This window comes from Paroedura picta, chromosome 13, assembly GCF_049243985.1.
Source record: "Paroedura picta isolate Pp20150507F chromosome 13, Ppicta_v3.0, whole genome shotgun sequence".
NCBI classification, from domain to species: Eukaryota; Metazoa; Chordata; class Lepidosauria; order Squamata; family Gekkonidae; genus Paroedura; species Paroedura picta.
The window spans coordinates 31,896,454-31,913,256 of NC_135381.1; the positions used below are offsets into that span (position 1 = coordinate 31,896,454).

At 42.4% G+C, this 16,803-nt stretch overlaps 1 protein-coding gene and 1 pseudogene across 5 annotated transcripts in view; one reads left to right on the forward strand and one right to left on the reverse strand.

Annotated features, from left to right (window-relative positions):
* Positions 1–16,803, forward strand: part of DIAPH2 (diaphanous related formin 2) — a 420,337-nt gene that overhangs the window by 143,935 nt on the left and 259,599 nt on the right. For all 5 annotated transcript variants that reach the window (XR_013226383.1, XM_077309067.1, XM_077309071.1 and 2 more), the window contains 2 exons: positions 6,191–6,292; positions 7,620–7,714. Coding sequence is in view for 4 of the 5 variants with exons in the window: in XM_077309067.1 (XP_077165182.1) it covers positions 6,191–6,292; positions 7,620–7,714 (197 nt within the window). In the remaining variant the exon portion in view is untranslated. The remainder of the gene's footprint in view (positions 1–6,190; positions 6,293–7,619; positions 7,715–16,803) is intronic.
* LOC143823273 (U2 spliceosomal RNA) lies at positions 14,118–14,288 on the reverse strand (annotated as a pseudogene).

Here is a 16,803-nt window from a genome sequence, read left to right on the forward strand (position 1 = left end):
GAGCTGGCCCCCTATCTTCTGGCCACCTCCCTTGAGGAGCCAAGAAGGACAGGGGTCGAGGGGGCAGGTGGTCGCCCTGACCGAACCTAGCAACTTGTCCACTTCAGAAGAAGAGAGACATATGTGGATGGTAGTTATTTGGGATGTTTATTCATAAGTTGTGACTAAACAATCCTTAAGAAACTTGGAAGCCGGTTCTTCTGCTATTAAGTTTCTGTGCTTAGCTTTCCCATAGCATTGCATTATTTCATAGAGACCCATTATGCACGGCAGTAGCTACGCTGCGCTGCTGCCATGCCATTGCGGCAGAGCTAAAAGCCCTGCCATCCCCCATGTATGCATGGGGGTGGAGCTCTGCCAGCTGTGCTGGTGCAACGGTCCCACACATGCAATGGGGGGCCGGAAGCGCTGGGAGCGCTGGTAAGCATTGGCAGCAGCTGGGGGAACTGGGGGCAGGGGGCCCTCACTGTAAGATAGTGGGGAGCAGCATGCTGCTCTCCCACCATGGTGGGGGCAGGGGTCTCGCCTATCGGCCACAGAGCAGGCAGGGGCGAGAGGCGTCCCTGCAGGGATGCTGTAGTTCGGGCCTGAAAGTCCAGCTCCTCCAGTTATGCATGGGGCTCAGTCAGGGTGGCCCTCGCCTGTGCCCTCGGGAGTGCCAGGACTCCGCAAAACCCGCATTTTGTTAACGCGGGTCTTCCAAGGGCCTAGGCTGGGATACGCCCACACTGTCCGCATACATAATTGGGAATTTCCCCCGATGCCCTGCCGCCTCATTTCGGGCGTTCTGGCCCATGCGTAATGGATCAGAGTGATGACTTTTCACTGAATACATGTTTTTGCCTCCCAGGAACGAAACTTTTATTCCCTTTCCTATAAGCTATGAAAACAGCCAGCACTGTGCTCCAAGCAAAAGTAGACAGGGCACTGTTCTGATATCTTATGCTGGAGGAAAACACCAAAATTAGTCTTGTCATTTATTAAGCTCTTGATAAGTTCATAAGAACGAATTTCAGAGTTGATGGGGCAGCGCTAATCTCTTTTCATATTGTCTGCCTTCTTGCCTAGTTGCACTGTGATTTCATCATTCACTCTCTGAATGTTGTCTATGACTATGTGCATTCAGAAAAAGATGTGTCATGCTTAGTAAAGATGTTCCCTTGATCCTTAGACACACTTGTATTTTAACAGCTAAAACAAGCTTGCTTGCTTGAAACAGTGGCGTGATGAGCCTTTGTTTATGGTAAGGGTAGATATGTTTTGTTTGTAGCTATTGTACAGTTCTGCACAAGAGTCTAATAGCGGAAATGCTCAGGGGTAGTCAAACTGCGGCCCTCCAGATGTCCATGGACTACAATTCCCATGAGCCCCTGCCAGCACTGGCAGGGGCTCATGGGAATTGTAGTCCATGGACATCTGGAGGGCTGCATTTTGACTACCCCTGAGCTAGATCAATAAGTATCTGGCAATTAACAGTGAGGCAGAGTTAGTTCATAGTAACCTGGGCTGCTGTCCAAAAGACATCAAACTATGTGTTGACTGGGTATAACATCTTGTGTTAAACATTAGCAAATGTTTGATAAAAATCACACATCCCCTGGTCTGTTTCACACAGCTGTCTGATTTGGCAGCTTACTTCCAAGTCAGCAAAGTAGCTGCTAACAGCAGTTCATATCAATTCCTTGATTGTAGTTCACTAATAACACTGGCTCAATCTGCCATGTCTGAAGAGTTTAACACAATCCAAAAATGCATCCTACAACTATTTAGCCAGTTATCTCCATAGTGTCAATAGTGCAGTATCCTTTGGGTAGTGTCATCAGGCACCTCTGCCCTGTCTCAGCAGCAGAAGGCAGATTTTTTGGGGTGATTTTCTGTTAAAAGATCCCTTGGGTAATGCAGAGTATTATGGAAGTTATTCACTGCCCTTCTAATGACCTTTGTTGGACCTGATGTAAATGTGCTGCTAGCAAAGCAAAAAGCCTTCCTTATCTGACTTTGCATTTGCTCAGCATCACATTTAAACTATTCTGCAACCTTGGCAGAGCACCTGCACATGCTTAATTTTGTGACTATTACAGTAGCATGGTTACTAATTACATGCGGCAACATCCCAAAGGCTGACATTTGATATGAATGATAGATAGAAGGCTTGAAAAGTTACACAAGGACCAATTATGCATGGGGAGGAAAGGCTGGGCTGTTGCCACTATGTCAACCCCCTCCCAGCCCCAACCCACTGTAGGGCTTTTTTGTCATGGCTGCCATCGGAGTCTAGGCCAGGGCAGGCCTGTGTACACAGGAAGAGCCTAGCCTGGAAGGCCTAGTTCCTCCCTGTGCTACAGTGGCTTGGGGGGGGGGGACCAAATATGCCCAACCTGTCTCCATGGCAATGTGCGATGCTGCTGGGTTGACTGGGGCTTTGCGCTCTATTTTGCAGAAAAGTGGGATTGCAGTCTCAGACAATCCTGCCTTCATGAAAAATGAACCCCCACTCCGCCGCCCTGCATTGGAACATTCTGCTGCAATGGCATTCCTTGGGGAAAGTATCTTGGCACTGAGTTGGCCTTTCACTCCGTGGTGGAGGAGTTCCATTTTGCAGGCCCTGTGGAACCCTAAAAGAGCCCGCAGGGCCTGCAGCTCACCCAACAACAACAAGCCTTTAGTAGCATATAAAAGTACAATATAAGAAGGGAAAGTGCAAAAGGATCCACTGCTAGTGAGAACAAAGGCAAAGATCATGCTTTAGACATAATACATTCACGATTTCTCATGGCAAGATATAAAAAACTTTGCTACTGGTTCAATTATATCAGGGTTCTGGGATGTCACCCGGGAGCTCACCCGGGAGCTCATTCCTCCAGGTTGGGGCCAGGACCAAAAAGTCCCTGGCCCGGGTTGAGGCTAGTGTGCTTCTTCTTTATCAACCGCAGAGGGTAAGGCTCTGTGGGGGGCAGAGGGCGATAAGCAATCCCTCAGGTATATGGGTCCTAACCCCCGTAAGGCCTTAAAGGTTAATATCAAAACCTTATACCAAATCCAGACAGCAACTGGCAACCAATGCAGCTGCCTCAGAACAGGCTGGATGTGGGCCCTCCATGGTGTTCCTATGAGGACCCTAGCAGCTGCATTTTGTACCAGCTGGAGTCTCCAGATCAAAGATAAGGGCAGTACCACATAGAGCGAGTTACAGAAATCTATTCTGGAGGTGACTGTCACATGGATCACTGTGGCCAAGTGCTCAGGGGACAGGTAAGGCACTAGTAGCTGAGCTTGGTGAAGGTGGTAAAATGCCTGACCGGCTACCTTCTTGACCTGCACCTCCATAGTTAAGGAGGTGTCAATAGTCACACCCAAGTTCCTGGCCTGGGACGCGGTTGTAAGTTGCGTCCCTGCCAAGGTTGGTAATTGCATTTCCTGGCCCACCGCCTGCCTCCCAGCCACAGGACCTTCATCTTGTAGGGGTTGAGTTTTAGACAACTATTTTGAAGCCATTCAGTCACTGCTTCCAAACATCTGGCAGATGGTTCCGGGGGGGAGTCCAGGTGGCTATCCATGTGGAGCTTGGTGCCATCTGCATATTGATGACAATGTAGCCCGAATCCACATACCAGCTGGGCCAGAGGACGCATAAAGATGTTAAATAACATGGGGGAGAGGACCGTGCCCTGAGGGACCCCCACAAGGGAGTCTATAGGAGCCCAAGAACTCATCCCCCACTCCTACCCTCTGGGTCCGGTTATGGAGGAAACATGCACAGGAAATGAGCATCCCTTTCCAGTTCAATGTCTTCAAAGCTAGTTCTATTGAGTGTCCATTTAGCAGCTTGATTCCTTTAATACTCTATGGAGGGATCTATCCTGAATCAGCTAGAAACATTGCATCAGAGAGCATATTGTCAAGAGAGAGGTCATAGAATGCCATGATGCATTTGATTTGCATTCAGGAACCAGTCCAAAAATATAGGAGCGAAATTCATTTATCAGCTACCAGGATTTTATATTCAATGGTCAACATTTCTTTTTCACCAGAGGGAAGATTGAAACCAACCTTTCATATTTGCACTAAGAATTTCCAAGAAAATAAGAGATGCCACAATGAAAGTTATAGAAACTGTGGCAACCTGATGCCTATGGCTTGTCAAACCTGTGGATGTTCTCTCATTTTGCTACAGAGGAATACCTTTATTGATTGATTGATTGATTTATATTTATATAACACCCTCCCCGAAGGCTCAGGGCGGTTTACAGGAAACAGGAAAAAAGATACGGATAACATATGGTAACATGTGATAACAACAATAGCATTATAACAACAATAACAATTAACACGATAATAACAATACCATGAGAGAATAACTGCAAAGAGTCTCAGCTTAACTCTTACTGAGACCCAGTGGGTTGTGTAGATTCACAGCAGTCATAGTTGGAGGGGGGGGGCTTGGGGGTCAATTGGAAGCGATGGCTTGGGTCAACCTCAACCAAATGTCTGGCGGAGGAGCTCCATTTTGCAGGCCCTGTGGAACTGTTTAGTTTCCGTCAGGGCCCTAATCTCCCCTGGGAGCTCATTCCACCAGGTGGGTGCCAGAATGGAGAAAGCTCTGGCCCTGGTTGAGGTCAAGCGTGCTTCCTTGGGGCCAGGGACCACTAGGAGGTTGGAGGTAGTAGAGTGCAAGGCTCTTTGAGGGGTGTAGGTGGAGAGTCGATCCCTTAGGTATACTGGGCCCAGACCGTGTATGGCCTTAAAGGTGATAACCAAAACCTTAAGCCTGATCCAGAATTTACTTGGGTTTGACAATGCATATCAGATGAGTTCAAGTTTTGATGCCTCGGGTCAATGTTTTCCCTAGTGTATGATGGACAATTCCAATTTTTTTATGCTTTTCAAGTTGTACACATTGACATTGATTTTTGTTGGTATCATTTCACAGGCTTTCTGTTTTGTCATAAAACTGTGGGGAAAAGTAATTTTTTTTGCAGTGGTTAAGTCTGAACTGTGTAGTAGAGGGGATTTCAGCAGGTGCTGCAGGAGTGAGAAGGGAACCTTCTGAAATTCCTTATTCTTGGTAACACTATGTTTAGGAAACCTCTCAGCTAACTGTGTGATAGACCCAAGAGTACAATATTTTGCTTTATGATCTTAGTCTGTCTTAACATTAAAATGCTTAAATCTTGCCAAGGTAATGTTTAATGGTATTCAGTAATTGAGTTAATGATTAGGTGTGAGAGTACATTAGGTGATGTGCAGCTGTTAATTTTCAAAACCCATGTGTTTCCAGATTCTGAGATGAGCTAATAGTGAAGTTTTTCTTAATTAAGTCTCTGAACCATTGCAATCTTCTTATGGGCTTTCCTTTTCACCTGAACAATTGGCTTTGTTTTAATATTCCTGTATTTCTGGCTCACTGGCAAATGCCATTTCTACTTCTGCAGGTACCAAGCAGGTGTCAGAATAAAATTATAATTTCAGTGGTATTCATTAGTTTACAGGTGTAGTCAATGCGTCTACCTCTCAGCTGCACAAGTAGTACATAACACGAGGCTTCAATGGAAAACAATCTCTTTCAGCATGTTGCATCAGCTTTTCCTCCCCAGCTTTGATAAACAAATACGTTATTGCTCACAAAATAGATCACCGTATTAAATCAAAACAAAATCTCGGTTGCTTACCAACAGGTTTAATTTAGATCTCTTTTTTGATTTGTTTTGCTAAGCATTTCACTCACCTTTCCTAACACCTGAACCTTTTCCATTTCCCTAGGCTATGCATTAAATTAACTTGTGTGTGCAGAGAATAAATAAAATAATAGCGCTGCACAGCTGCATCCTGTAGGAGGCCTCAGTGTGCTGAAGGCAGAAGTTGTGGCAACCCATTTGCTCCCTCGGAAACAATCAGAGATGGTTAAAGTAAATGAGGAAGGGCAACAGGAGCTGTGCAACACCGCCAAACTGGACAGAAAACAATTCATTGTATAATTTGATCTTGTTTTAGCAAACAAGGCTGTTCATTGAAGAGAAAAGTTTAAATTTGCTTTTATTAGCCTACACTTCTTCACACATGCAATTGCCTGATCTTGGCTCTATGATGAAAGTTCTTAAGCTCAATACAAGGGCAAGCATTGTAAGTGTTTAAAAAACGGACATTTCTTTTACTGAATCCGAAGATACTCATGCATACCTTTGGTTTGCAGTCAAAAAGGCACTAGAGGATAAAGAAGAAAAGAAGATAGTTGTGCTGAAGAAAAGAGTGAAGGAGTTAAGAATACTGGATGGGAAGACAGCACAGAATTTGTGTACGTAATACATTCTTTCATTTGGCACGTTGCTTGTCTGAGCACAAATTTTCAGGCCTTTCAGAAACATTGGCAGATTTTTCTGATGTCAAGCATTTGGTTACAAGGAAAAAATAAGTTTGTCTGATGTATGTCTTTACTTGGCATTGGCTGAATGGTTAAGCATCTGCCTGATAAACAGAAGGCCCTAGGTCCAATCACTGGCACATCCAGCTTAACAAAAAAGGTGGGGTTTGCATGAGACTCTAGAGCAGGGGTGGGCAAACTGTGGCCCTCCTGATGTCCAAATGCTGGCAGGAGCTCATGGGAATTGTAGTCCATGGACATCTGGAGGCCCACAGTTTGCCTACCCCTGCTCTAGAGAACTGTTGTCAGTCTGGGTAGACAATAATGACCTTGCCTCAATATGGTCCATTCTGCACACAATGGATAATGCACTTTCAATGTGCTTTTGCAGTTGGATTTTCCTGTGCAGAACAGGATAATCTACTTCTAAAGTGCATTGAAAGTGCATTATCTAACGTGTACATAGAATTCCAATAACTGTGGGTGCTCTTTATCTGACTGTGCAGATCCAAATACTCTAAAGGCATCTAACTTTTCTTAGGAGAGGAATGGTGATTTCTTCTGATTCTCCCTTTTGCAGTTCATTGGTTTCCTAGAATAGGGAAGAGCGGACTTGGGGGAGTCTGCAAGGAGAATCAGTAGATATTGCTGCTTGCTAATGTATGTTTAAGTGCCTCAAGTTTTCATAATATGTTACTTGCAGGTTAGAAGAATCCGGTTAACCCCTGTTTGGAAATAGAATGCTGGACTAGTTGGACATTTGATCCAATCTGATTGTTATATTTGTTGTGAAATGTGCTAACAGTGTATTGTTGTAGAAGCTCAGAAACCAATAGGAAGCTAAAGATGGACTCCACATTTTGTTTGCATTAGGTTTTTTTTTTTTTTAGGAACTTGGGTTATGCTTAAATTACAGAGGTCCATAGTTCATCCCATTGTGATAAAATGAAGTGTGATTCCTTTTTTTTTTTTTTGGTGGTAGTGTCCTTGTGCACTGTAAGGAATTACATGAATATTGTAAAAATCACACTTGTTAAATCCAGTTTAGCTGCATTCCCTGACTTACATGGATTCTGAGCTTGGGTTTAGACTCAGTATCTTAAACTTCAGTGAATGTTTGATCCTCAGTAAATGAATGATCCTCAGTCCAATCAATATTTGTATTACTGTTCATCATATTTGTGAAGAAATACAAAATCACGTGTGTTTTACATTTGACAATGTTGTCTTCTTAAATTATGATGGGTTCATATCATTTCAGCTATTTTTCTCGGATCTTTCCGTATGCCTTATGAGGAAATAAGAAATATCATTTTAGAAGTAGATGAAGAAAAACTGAGTGAAGCGTTGATTCAGGTAAGCTAGTATGACATCCACTGGAATCAACATTTTTATCACAATGAATATACTGTGAGTATACTGTGGGACAGTGCAATCCCATACCTATCTCCGTAAGTGGATTCTGAACTTGAGTTGCTTGACAGTTTTAAATGCTGTAGAACTGAGAGAGGTACTTTTTTTTTCCTGTGGAGCTATTCTCATTTCAAATATTCATATTGTTTCATTAATCTATATTTTTACCTCATCCCCTCTAGGAAGTTGAGAGCTGCATATAACATTTATAGAATAACAGATGTGCCACTCATTCTCTCCTCCTCCCTTTTGTAATGCAATTGGAGACAAAAGTGTTGCTGAAATTTGGCTCTGTGGTGATAAAGCCAACTATGCTTGCACCTGAGTGTGAAGTACTTCCATATTTCAGGTGGCAATAAAAAAACACCAGTTTGGGATTGAGGCTGAAGTTGCGAAGCACATTTTTATGTCCATTATAAAATTTCATATCTTTAAATTATCTTTCTTACAGTGGTAAAAATAATTAAGAACTTGTAGTGGTAAGAGTACAAGTGTTATGGTTAAATAAGTTAGTTTTCTCCAATATGTAGGGGCTGCTTTGTATGGTCAGGAAGGTATGTATGCACTTGATATATAGCTGTGCTCCTCCACCCAATTTGGTTTCATCTGCAAATTTAATGAGGAGTCCCTCTACTCCCTCACCCAGATCACTGATAAAAATGTTGAAAAGCACTAGACCCATACCAAGCTAGACCCATTACCCATTACTGTGGTACCCCACTGTTCACCTCCTCCCAATCTGATGAAATACCACTGACAACCACTCTTTGAGTACAGTTTTCTACCCACTTCCCTACACACCTAAACATCCAAAAATCCAGTCTACAGTCCTCCAGTTTACCCATCAGAACGTAATGGGGATTGTTAAGATCCAGGTAAACAACATCAACTGAGTTTCAATGACCTTTAAGCCCATCACTAAGTCAAAGAAGAAAACCAGGGTAGCCTGGCAGGACCTGTTGGAGACAATCCAGGCTGACTTCCCTGGATCAACAAATTGCCTTTCATATGTTTGCACTTACCTCCTTTAAAATCTGGTACATTATCTTCTTTGCAACTGTGGTCAGACTTACTGGCCTGTAGTTTCGTGGGTCATTTCTCCTCCCTTTTTCGAAGACTGGGGTAACATTCGCTCTCCTCTTCTGGCACGTTTCCAGTCTTCCTAGAGGTTCAAAAGATAGAATCATATTGTTGGAAGGTACCTCCAGGGTCATCCAATCCAACCCCTTGAAGGATGTAGGAAGTTCACAACTACCTGTCCACCCACAGTAACCCCAATTCCATGTCCAGATGATACCCCCCCCCATTAAAAAAACCCACAGAATCCCTGGCTGGTCTGGTCAGCACAATAGGTGTCTAGCCTTTTTGCTTTCTCTCTACCAAAGTGTCTCCATCTTCACCCAACAGCAGGTGTATCGCCTCATTTACCTTATATTTGCTCCTCACATATCTGAATTTTTTCATGTTATAGACCGATTATGCACGGTGGTGGCTACACCAGGCTCCTGCTGTTTTCTTGCGGAGGTGCAGCTTGCCCTGCTGCTTCCCGTATACACACATGGGACAAAATCCCGTGGTGCACACAGTTTGCCCCTGAGTTGTGCATGTGCACACACAACTCTGGGGCTGGAAGGGCCTGTGAGGCTCTAAAGGGGGCCAGGGCTGGGAGGGAGCCTGGACGGTGCTGATGTCATGCAGGTGCCAGCCTTCCTTTCCCTGCCCAAGCATAATCTGTCATAATGGGTTTCCCTTGCCAGTTTTAGCAGTCTCCCAACTTTGACCACTTTGATAGCTGACCTATAATGTGTAGTAACCTGCAGATATTATTCTTTACAGGACTGTCCTTCCCTCCATTTCTTGAGCCTTTCCTTTTTGTTTTGTAGCTTCTTCTGAAGTTCTTTGTTCATCCAAATAAGCTTTTTAGATACACTACCATGTTTTTGTCTTGCTGGAATAGTCACGTCTTGAGCATGCACTAGCTCTTGATCAAGGAAAGCCTACCCATCACTTGGTCCTTTCTTTTCCAGCATTCTTGTCCACATGATGACTCTCTACCCACATGATGACTCTCATCATGTCTCTGAGTTTATTAAAGGAAGCCCGACAAAAGTCTAACAATTTGTAACTAAGAACTTCCTTGACCTTCCCCCCCCCCCCCCCCCGCAATCTCAAAAGGAATTCTAGGAGAGTATGGTCACACGCACACCCCCAGGTCCCCACCCCCTTCACTCCATCCACTGTGTTCAGAAACACGCCTTATATTTTTGGGCTTTTTAAAGAAAAGCCTTCTAGGGGAAGAAATTAACACATAAAGGTGCTTTATGCTGCCTTTGGTCCACCAAGATCAGTATTGTTTTTGCAAACTGGAACAGCTTTCTAGAGCAGGAATTTCCAACCAGAGATCTGTAGCGGCCTTTCCCCTCCTGCCTTAATGGATTCAGCCACAAGCACTTCCATTGCTTCTCTCTTCTCCCCCTCTTGAGTGTGATTAAGTTCTCTTATGGTTTCTGTACCTGGGAAGAGGTGGAGCCTGCATATCTACTTCTTGCTTAAACCACCTCCTGTCTCTCCCCCCGGTCCTCCATGAATTTGCCTGTTACCATGGTTGATGATATAACTTCCAGTGATCTATCTCTTCTGTGGTTTATGGCAGGGAGACATGGCTAGCTGACATCAGTGTGTAGGGCTTCTCACAGCCTGAAAGGTTGAAAAAGCCTGCTCTAGAGCAGGGGGAGTCAAACTGCGGCCTTCCAGATGTCCATGGATTACAATTCCCATGAGCCCCTGCCAGCGTTCCCTGCGGGAGCTTCTGGCGTTTCGCAGGGTCTGCGAGATGGAGCTCTTCGGAAGACCACGCGGAAGAAGATCTGGACCCCCCTCTCTTGCCATTAAGCCCTATTGGGGCAATTAAGGGAGGATTAAAGGGAAAGATCAGCCCTACTGTCCACCCTGAGGTTTTTTTTAAAATAATGATTAGTATGGGTTTTTGGCTGCCGAATGAATGGATGATTTTTAGTTGATTGGCTAGTTTGATTGAAATTGTTATTTATTTTATTGGTTTTTTAATGTATTGGGGTTTTATCTTGTTAGCTGCCATGAGCCCTTGTGGGAGTGGCGGGATATAAATGGAACAAACAAGCAAACAAACAAACAAACAAATAAATAAATAAAATTATTAAATGGGAATTGTAGTTCATGGACATCTGGAGGGCCGCAGTTTGACTACCCCTTTCCTCTATTAGACTCTATTAGACTACCCTTGCGCTAGAGTCTCAGGGAAAGGTTTTTCACATCACACCTGCTATCTGCTTTTTAACTAGAAATGCCAGGAATTGAACCTGGAATTTCTCCATGCGAAGCAAATATTCTGCCACTGAAGCACCACCCGTCCCTGTACCTGGGCTAAACTACATAATCTCCCTTGTAGGCTTGGTTTCTGTGTAGGGGGACTGTTTTTTGTATGCAGAAGCATTTCATAATATGCATCTCACCACTGGCCTCTGGCATAGGTTTACTATCTCATGAAAACTTCTACTTAGTTTTGGATTAAACTTTTTTTGAGTTGATGTTGCATGAATAGAGAGAGGGGAATTATCAAAACAAGTAAATGATGAATCCTAAAGAAAATATGGAAACTATGGTTTCAGATAGCCGCACATAGCTTAATTACAGAGTTCTGTGACTTTTTAGAGCATTTTTTTTCAAGCTCTATTATTGTCCGTATACCGGCATAAGAGCACTATGAGAATTTTTTTTTATAATCATAGAATCATAGAATAATAGAGTTGGAAGGGACCTCATGGGTCATCTAGTCCAACCCCCTGCACTATGCAGGACACTCACATCCCAATCGCTCATCCACTGTAACCTGCCACCCCCTTGACCCTTCACAGAATCAGCCTCTTCGTCAGATGGCTATCTAGCCTCTGTTTAAAAATTTCCAAAGATGGAGAATCCACCACCTCCCGAAGAAGCCTGTTCCACTGAGAAACCACTCCAACTGTCAGGAACTTCTTCCGGATGTTTAGATGGAATTTCTTTTGCATTAATTTATCCCATTCATCCTGGTGTGTCCCTCTCGGGCAAGAGAGAACAATTCTGCTCCATGGCACCCTTTTAAATACTTGAAGAATGTTATATGTATTTTATACAACTCAACCAATTCATAGTTACTAGGTAGAGATAGCTTTTAGAGATGAAATGGTAAGCAAAGCTTCAGATAACAAGGTCACAGTTTTATTGTTATTTTTTAAAATGTCAGTAACATATATAAGAACATAAGAGCCCTTTTGGATCTGACCACTAATTCATTTATCCAGCATCCTGTCTCACATACTCACTTTGTGTGTGTGTGTGTATAAACAAACCTATAAGAGCACGCAAGAAAACAATAAGGGAAAATGCATCTAGCTAAGTCTAACTAGACCCTTCCCCATCCTGAAAAAAAAAAACATCTTGTTAGCTTCCACATGAGCATCTTCTACATGGGCAGAAAAGAGCGGAGTAGTGTCAGAATGGACCAGGGGCTAATCCCCGTGTCCATATGACATCACTGCCAGGCCTGGCGCGGATTGGCTACCAGAAACCCAAGAAAAAAGTTTAGTTTCCTGATAATGTTATAAATGTATTGACAAAAATGTGTATTTTTCTCCCTGCTGTGAGAGGATAGAAATACATATTTCAGCAGGAAATAGATAATTCTGTAGTATCACACTGAGTTGCATATTTGTTATCCTTTATTGCCTTTTGTATTTTTTCTTTTAATTTCTCACTTCTGATTAGAATTGTATTCCTGTACCTTTTTCATTGTTTATCTTTGGTTTCCTTACAAATTGTGGTTCCCCACTAAAAAAAAACATGACAATAAATATTGGCAGCAGTCCAGCCATTGATTTAAACAGATCTTTAGAACAAGTATAAATTGGATTGCTGTTATTTTTATATACAAATCTTTTCTGTTTGCCACGTTGAAGCATCTCTTGGTCTGTGCTTTCAAGGGAATTAAGGAGAATATGAGAAAACTCTTTCCAGTAAGGACTTATTCCATGAATTGACCTCACGTTCTATGAACATATTAAAAAGAAGAATATAGTACTTGTAGAACTCCTTCAGGAAAGTTATTTTTTAAAACCAAAGTTGTGTTAAATTCCTACAGCATCGAACTTAGTAATATGGGAAGGAAACTCTTCTCACTGTGAAATCAGAGTCCAGGAGCACCTTTAAGACCAACGAAGATTTATTCAGCACTTTTCTACTTCAGACCAACACAGCTACCCATTTGAATCTCTCCTCGCTGTGGGTTAGGACCCTGAGAGCTTGTCTAGCCTCATAAATTCCTCATTTGGTAAAACTGGAAAGCCTGTAGAAACTGTTCATTGCACATTGTGATAAGTAAGCATAGATATGTTTTCCTATGTTTTTAGTATAGTTGTGCATCTTAATCAGAACAAGACTATGCACATATAAAAGGGATGGCAAAATGACATGCACATAATGCATAGTGATTTATATTGATAGCATGATGCTGTTTCACAGAAGAACTGTGAGACCTCTTTGTCCCTGGGGGAGGGAGGCTTGCCCTCTGTGGTTTTCCCAGGAGAAAGAGGGATGAGGAAAAGACCATCACTCCATCCTCAGAATTGAGAAGGAAAGGAAGTTCTGGAATTCTGATCCTCATCCTTCCTTGGACTGGCTCATTCTGGCCTTCCCTCTCTCCTTGGATTTTAGTCCCTTGCTGACTCCTTGGCCAGGTGTAGGGCTTCTAAGTTCTTCACCTGTGTGGCCTGAATCCAGTCCCTTCTACTTAGGAGGCTATATATTTTTTTAAATAAAAAGAAGTTTCCCCCACGTCTTTCCCTAGTGGCCTGATTTCCTGACTCCCTTGTGGCTGAGGCTTGCCTTCTTCAAGGCTAGGCTCAGCCTTGCCTTCTGGCTTTGTCCCTCTCCACTGCTGCTTGGCCACCGACCTTGTTCTTGACTGGGTCAAAGCACTTTTCCTTGGTCCCAGCTGCCTCCCTCTCCCGACCCTCCTCATGTGGGAGGGTCGGGATCTCTGTCAACTGTGGCTCAAGACAGTCAGGACAGGTTGTGTTAGGGCCAAGTGGCAACTCCTAAGAAAAATTTATGATTAAAAAAATTGAATGTTTTTATGGTCTGTTTTTCAGCTGGAATTTGCCCTATTCTTTCCCCATCTTTATTATGGCCCTTTCCGTAGAATAATATATTGCTGTGAACAGTCATAGAATGAAAACTGCGGCTGCTTTTATATTGTCATTTCTCAAAAAACAAGCCCAAATACAATAAAGCGACCATTCATCAAATTACCTTCATTTGCTCAGGACTTTACATATGTTGATCATACTTTGCAAACTGGCATTTGCAAAGTTAATGCACATTGCTTTAATTAGATATCCAAACAGAAAGCATATTGGCGACATACTACACTAGTCTGTGGAATATATGACAATATATGAATTTGACACTACACTTGATCTTAGCCAAAAGGCCGAGGAGGGTTCAGTCTGTATTCAGAGTAATGGACTTCATAACAGAGAACCATAATATGGCCTAGACTTGAGTGACTTAATGAGATGTTTTCAGAAAAAAAAGAAAGGTTATGTTTTGGCATGCAAGAAAGGGCAACATGGTTCGATATCTTCACTTAACTAACCTTTAAGTGTGCAATTAACATTTAAAGAAAATAAAGTTTGTGGAATGCTGTTGAATAATTGCAGAAATGTGGAAGGTACTTAAATGTCTCAGTTCTGTTTAACAGGCAGTTTTTTTTTTAAAACATCACAGTGCTGACATACCATAAAATTAGAGCTATGAGGCATGAAAGATTGAATACAAAGTGTGTTTCGGCACTGTCACAAATACTTTCTTTGACTTTCCCATCTACAACAGGATCAATAAGGTGCCACTTGAATTGTGATTTTATGCAAAATATTGAACTGAACTACCTGTTATGCTGTGAATGTATTGAGTTAATGAGTGCCATGTACGGAATATATTCATATTAGACTATGGACAATCATCATCGATTCACTATCACGAAGGTTGCTTTTCAATCCAAGGGCTGCAGCAATTGTTTGCTTTCTTCTCTGCATTTTTAAGAACTAGTCTGCAATCTAATGGAATTTTCCTATGCAAGTTTCATATGGAAACAGACTGAGGAATGCCTCCAAACATTGAGAAGCATAGGTTTGAAGCTAAATGGATTAAGATAGGTACGGTAGTGAAATGTGTCACCAAGTCACAGCTGTCTTATGGCCCATTTATACACTGGAGGTGTCATGCCGGGCTGCAGGCTGGAGTTGCAGTCATGGCAGGTAGTCCCACCTATTCCAGCACCCATACGGGGGAGCATTTGGCCCGATGCACCTTATTCGCCCCTGTTTTGTGCTCCTGCACCGGAGCTGGGGCAGTGAAGTTCCCAGTGCGTAAATGGTCATTTTGGAATGACCATAGAGCAGGGGGTAGTCAACCTATAGTCCTCCAGATGTCCATGGACTACAATTACAATTGCAGGGGCTCAAAGGAATTGTAGTCCATGAACATCTGGAGCACCACAGGTTGACTACCCCTACCATAGAGTTTTCAAGGCAAGAGATGTTCTAAAGTTGCTTGGCATTGCCTGCTTCCATGTCATTGCCTAGGTCAGGGGTAGTCAAACTGCGGCCCTCCAGATGTCCATGGACTACAATTCCCAGGAGCCCCCTGCCAGCATTCGCTGGCAGGGGGCTCCTGGGAATTGTAGTCCATGGACATCTGGAGGGCCGCAGTTTGACTACCCTTGGCTAGGTATTCCTTGGAGGTTTTCCAGCCAAACACTAGCTGGGATCAAGCCTGCTTAGCTTCTGAGATCTGACAAGATCAGGAAGCCTGAGTGTAGATATATTTAATCTGCTGTATGCTTGATTCCAAATTTGCCTTCATGGTGGTATGAAAGCGAGATGAAAGTAGAGTAGGAATAGAAATTGGTGAAATGATGCTGTAATAGGTGACCTTTTTGTTTTTGTTTTTTCCTTACAGCTCTGATCTGGCAAAATATTTTCTTATTACAATATATGGTAATCTTGCCAAGCATTGGAGCATTTAGAATCCTTTTTCACTCTGTCTGAATTTCAAGGGAGACATACATGTACATACATACAAGTGGTTCACAAATATAAAGTAGTCATTAGATATCCACTGTGGTGTATATCCTGATATATGCAAAATATAAAAGGAAAAAAGAGGCCACAGTATAAACATGGAACTAAATATGCTGAGTTGTACAAAGGAAATCAAAGAAAAGGCTGAAAAATTATGCTCAGTAGGAAAACCCAAAGAAATCTATGCATATTTAAGAATACTATTTTGTGTTACAGCTTACTAGAGACTCTTTACAGCTTACTAGAGACACTGGGATGCATTGCTTCATTGAATGCACTGACACAATACTTCTCTCCCAAAGCATAAAAAAAAAAAAACATTTGTTGTTGTCGTTGCAAGAATGGTGCCGGTTTAAGGGCTGGATGTACAAAGAAATGTTCCAAGGATTACATATTTTAAAGATTTTATTTGAGTTTAGTGGCACCTTTAAGACCAGTGAAATTTTATTCTCTATATAAGAGAATATATGCAGGCTTCTTCTATAATTGCATAATTTTAGTCTGATAAAATCAAATCTAAAAGATATATGTAAAGTATTTTCAAAAGTATTGGAACTAAATGGTTTTACTATTTCTGGGGGGGGGACTGTGAATATTCTTATGAGGATCAGTAAACACCATTTGTAGAAATTTGAAAGAAAACGTCAATTAACTTAGTTGTCATATCTCACTCCTATTAGCTTAACTAATTGCTGTAAACACTGTAAATGCTCTGCAGATTTACCATGCCAAATGGTAGAAAAATTCTAGAATAGTGTTATCATGGAAATAAATAATATGTTAAAATAATAGTTTTAGGGAATTTTAGAGTCTTAAGTTTCTGTTGTTGTTGTTGTTGTTGTTATGTGCGAAGTCGTGTCCGACCCATCGCGACCC